We start from the raw sequence: 3733 nt of genomic DNA on the forward strand, positions 1-3733 counted from the left end.
TGTGTGTGTGTGTGTGTGTGTGTGTGTGTGTGTGTGTGTGTGTGTGTGTGTGTGTGTGTGTGTGTGTGTGTGTGTGTGTGTGTGTCATTGTGTGTGTTGCTCGTTGGGAGAAGAAATGGTGAATTGTCGTACTTCTTTGGCCCATGTGTGGGCAACTGCTCATTGCTGGCGCTGATGTGTGTGTGTGTGTGTGCGTGTGTGTGTCGATACAACAGGCCGCTGGCTTGGATGTGACGACGCCGGAGCCGCTGCCCACCTCCCACGAGCTCTTCCAGCTGCCAAACTGCGGTGAGGGCGTGGCGTGGAAGGCATTACGTGTTGCGCATTGTTTGTATGCGTGGATGTGTGCTGTTCCTGTTTGTTCATGTGGGGAGCAATCAACCCCGCAAGCGCACATGTCACACAACGACGTGTATGCACCTTGCACGTTCCCTCACTCACTCACTCACTCACTCACTCACTCAATCACTCAATCACTCACTCACTCACTCACTCACTCACTCACTCACTCACACACGTGCGCTACAGTGATTCTGCCGCACATTGGGAGCGCGACGGTTGAGTGCCGTACAGTCATGTCGAAGCTCGCCGCCGAGAACGTCATCAACGGCATGTCTGGCGACGCCATGCCCGCCCAGGTGGAGTGATGTGATGTGACAGAGCACAGCGCCGTGCTGCTGCGTTGTCTCAAGTCATTGCACACGCGCGCCAACAAGTGAGCAAACTGCTGAGGAACACACAACTCATCAACAGCAAGGAGGAGGAAGCACATTCCGTTTGCCCTCTCCTTGAACGGTTCACGACAGCACATAAACAGGTTTTCCAGAAGCGCAGCCGTTCGCGCATTTTCGAGAACGATGATGATGACGATGCTGAAGAGAAAAGACAAAACCAAAACAAAAGCCACGTGTTTGCAGTGTGATGATGGCGGCTCTGTGCGTGTGTGTGTGTGTGTGTGTGTGTGTGCGTGTGTGTGTGTGTGTGTGTGTGTGTGTGTGCGTGTGTGTGTGTGATGAGAGGGGTGGGCAACGGTGGTGTGCTCTTGCTTTTCCATCGATGCTTTCCACCACCAGGCATGCGCGTCGCAAAAGGCTTCATTTTCTCCTGGCACACAGCATCGCCCCCCAGCAACCAGCTTGCTGTTGCTCAACTGTGACAACGCGCGCGCAGCGTGCTAGCGTTGCATCTGGAGAAGGCTCATCATGGTGAAGGAGACGCGGCTGTACGACGTGCTTGGCGTGAAGCCAACGGCCACCCAGAATGAAATCAAGAAGGCCTACCGCAAGCTCGCCATGCGCTACCACCCTGACAAGACAGACGGCACCACAGAAGAAAAGGTGTGTGTGTGTGTGTGTCTGCAGTTGTGTGTGTGTGTGTGTGTGTGTCTGCAGTTGTGTGTGTACGTGTGTGTGTCTGCAGTTGTGTGTGTGTGTGTGTCTGTGTCTGTGTGTCTGTGTCTGTGTGTGGTTGTACTTTTGTGTGGTCGTCCCCGCATGTACCCGCCTGCACATCCCTGTATGCGTCTGTGTGTCAACTTGACCCACCTTTCTACTTCGTCCCGTTTGTCCTCGACAGAAGCACGTTTCCATTGTCTTGCCACTCTTACGCAAAACACGTGCGCGCGCACGCTCTCTTCTTCTCTTGCTTCACCTCGCCTACAGTTCAAGGACATCTCGTTTGCGTATTCGGTGCTGAGCTCCGACGAGAAGCGCCGCATTTATGACCAGGGCGGCGAGCAGGCCATCAAAGAAGGCGGTGCTTCGTCGTCCGCTGCCAGCGCACACGACATCTTCGACATGTTTTTCGGCGGCGGTGGCGGCCGAAGGGAGCGACGCACACGCACCATGGTCCACGAAGTCAACGTGAGTCCGTTGTGTGTGTTTGTGTGTGTATATGTGTTGTGTGTGTATGTGTGTGTTGTGTTGTGTATGTGTATATGTGTTGTGTGTGTGTGTGTGCGTGTGTATATATGTTTGTGTGTGTGTGTTTTGTGTTGTGTATGTTGTATGTGTGTTTTGTGTTGGATACAAACCTTGTTCCTTCCTTTCCTGCATTCCTCTGATCACTCGAACGGACTCACATGCACCATGTCACGCTCGTGCCCACAGGTGACGCTTGAGGAGCTGTACAAAGGAAAGACGGTGAAGCTGGCTGTGCAGCGGCAAAAGGTTTGCTCCGGCTGTGACGGCTCCGGCGCCAAATCCTCAGGCAGCAACACAACATGCAGCAAGTGCGACGGACAGGTGCGTTCTGTGTGTGTGGGGGGGGGGGGCGTGTATGTTGTGTGTGTGTGTGTGTGTGTGTGTGTGTGTGTGTGTGTGTGTGTGTGTGTGTGTGTGTGTGTGTGTGTGTGTGTGTGTGTGTGTGTGTGTGTGTGTGTGCATTTCTGTCTCTCTGCATCTACACCCCGATGTTGTGTCCACTCGTTCTACCGACAAGTTGCTGCCAGTACTCACCGCCCAACACATTATGCCACCCAACACAGGGGGTGGAGGTACGGCTCCGTCAGCTTGGGCCCGGCATGGTGCAGCAGCTGCAGACGCAGTGCTCAAAGTGCAACGGCACGGGCACATATGTGGCGCCCGGCGACCGCTGCCCGTCATGTAAGGGCAAGCGCGTTGTTCCGGAGCGCAAGATCATCACCGTCAACATTGAACGTGGCATGAAGGACGGCGACAAGGTGTGTGGTGATGTGTCCGTTGACGGATGTTGGAACGTCTATTCTGCATGACGTAACGCGTGGCTCCTGCTCGCGTCCAAACATTCCTTGCTCACGCCACTCTGCAACATTGTCTCACATGTGTGTGTGTGTGTATGTGTACGTATGTGTGTGTCTGTGTGTGTCTGTGTGTGTGTGGGTGGTTGGGTGTGTGTGTGTGGGTGTGTGTGTCTCTGTGTCTGTGTGTGTTCCCTCAGATCACGTTTGAAGGGCTGAGCAATGAGGAGCCCGGGGTCAAGACCGGGGACATTATTATCGTCATCAACGAGAAGAAGCACGCCGTTTTCCAGCGACGCGCCGCAGACCTCATCATGGAACAGGTGTGGCGTGTGCGTATGGGGTGTGTGTGTGTGTGTGTGTGTGTGTGTGTGTGTGTGTGTGTGTGTGTGTGTGTGTGTGTGTGTGTGTGTGTGTGTGTGTGCGTGTGTGTGTGTGTGCGTGTGTGTGTGTGTGTGTGTGTTCCCTGCTATTGCGATTGCTGCTGCTGCTGCTTCTGCTTCTGTGCATCGTGCTTGTTATGTCACCAGCCACAGCCGAGCACTGACACCCCTGTTTCGATTACTGCACTGCAATATCCTGCGCGCACGCCACCACAGGAGATTGAGCTTGTGGATGCGCTGTGCGGGTTCCAGAAACAGATCCGGCACCTTGACGGCCGCCCGCTCGTGCTCACGTCCCCGGCTGGGGAGGTCGTTCCACACGGCACCATCAAGATGGTGGAGGGCTGCGGCATGCCCACCCGCCGCGGATACCCGGAGTACGGCGACCTGTATGTTGCATTCAAGGTGAAGTTCCCCAAGTCTGGGTTTGCGTCGCCGGCCAAGCTGAAGAAGCTGGAGGCGCTGCTGCCGCGACGACGCGCGGGCACGGATATGATTGATGGCGAGGCGGAGGAGGTCACCATGCAAGACTACGACCCAGACGAGTTCAACAACAAGGTGTGTGTGTGTGTGTGTGTGTGTGTGTGTGTGTGTGTGTGTGTGTGTGTGTGTGTGTGTGTGTGTGAGGAGGAGG

At 55.1% G+C, this 3733-nt stretch overlaps 2 protein-coding genes across 2 annotated transcripts in view; both read left to right on the forward strand.

Moving 5' to 3' along the window:
• Positions 1-143: 143 nt before the first annotated feature.
• On the forward strand, positions 144-828 carry PTSG_05440 (uncharacterized protein; the record flags this gene model as incomplete). The annotated part of the gene is made up of 3 exons (XM_004993957.1): positions 144-176; positions 216-288; positions 529-828. 3 exons carry the CDS (start codon positions 144-146, stop codon positions 645-647), a joined length of 225 nt encoding a protein of 74 aa, XP_004994014.1. The 3' UTR covers positions 648-828.
• Positions 829-988: 160 nt separating this feature from the next.
• The window catches only part of PTSG_05441 (DnaJ-lik protein), a 3619-nt gene continuing 874 nt past the window's right edge, over positions 989-3733 (forward strand). The window contains exons 1-6 of the mRNA XM_004993958.1: positions 989-1337; positions 1662-1862; positions 2109-2243; positions 2486-2680; positions 2917-3039; positions 3316-3657. Coding sequence (XP_004994015.1) covers positions 1203-1337; positions 1662-1862; positions 2109-2243; positions 2486-2680; positions 2917-3039; positions 3316-3657 — 1131 coding nt within the window. The 5' untranslated portion in view covers positions 989-1202. The remainder of the gene's footprint in view (positions 1338-1661; positions 1863-2108; positions 2244-2485; positions 2681-2916; positions 3040-3315; positions 3658-3733) is intronic.

Source organism: Salpingoeca rosetta (genome assembly GCF_000188695.1).
Source record: "Salpingoeca rosetta unplaced genomic scaffold supercont1.12, whole genome shotgun sequence".
Taxonomy (NCBI): domain Eukaryota; class Choanoflagellata; order Craspedida; family Salpingoecidae; genus Salpingoeca; species Salpingoeca rosetta.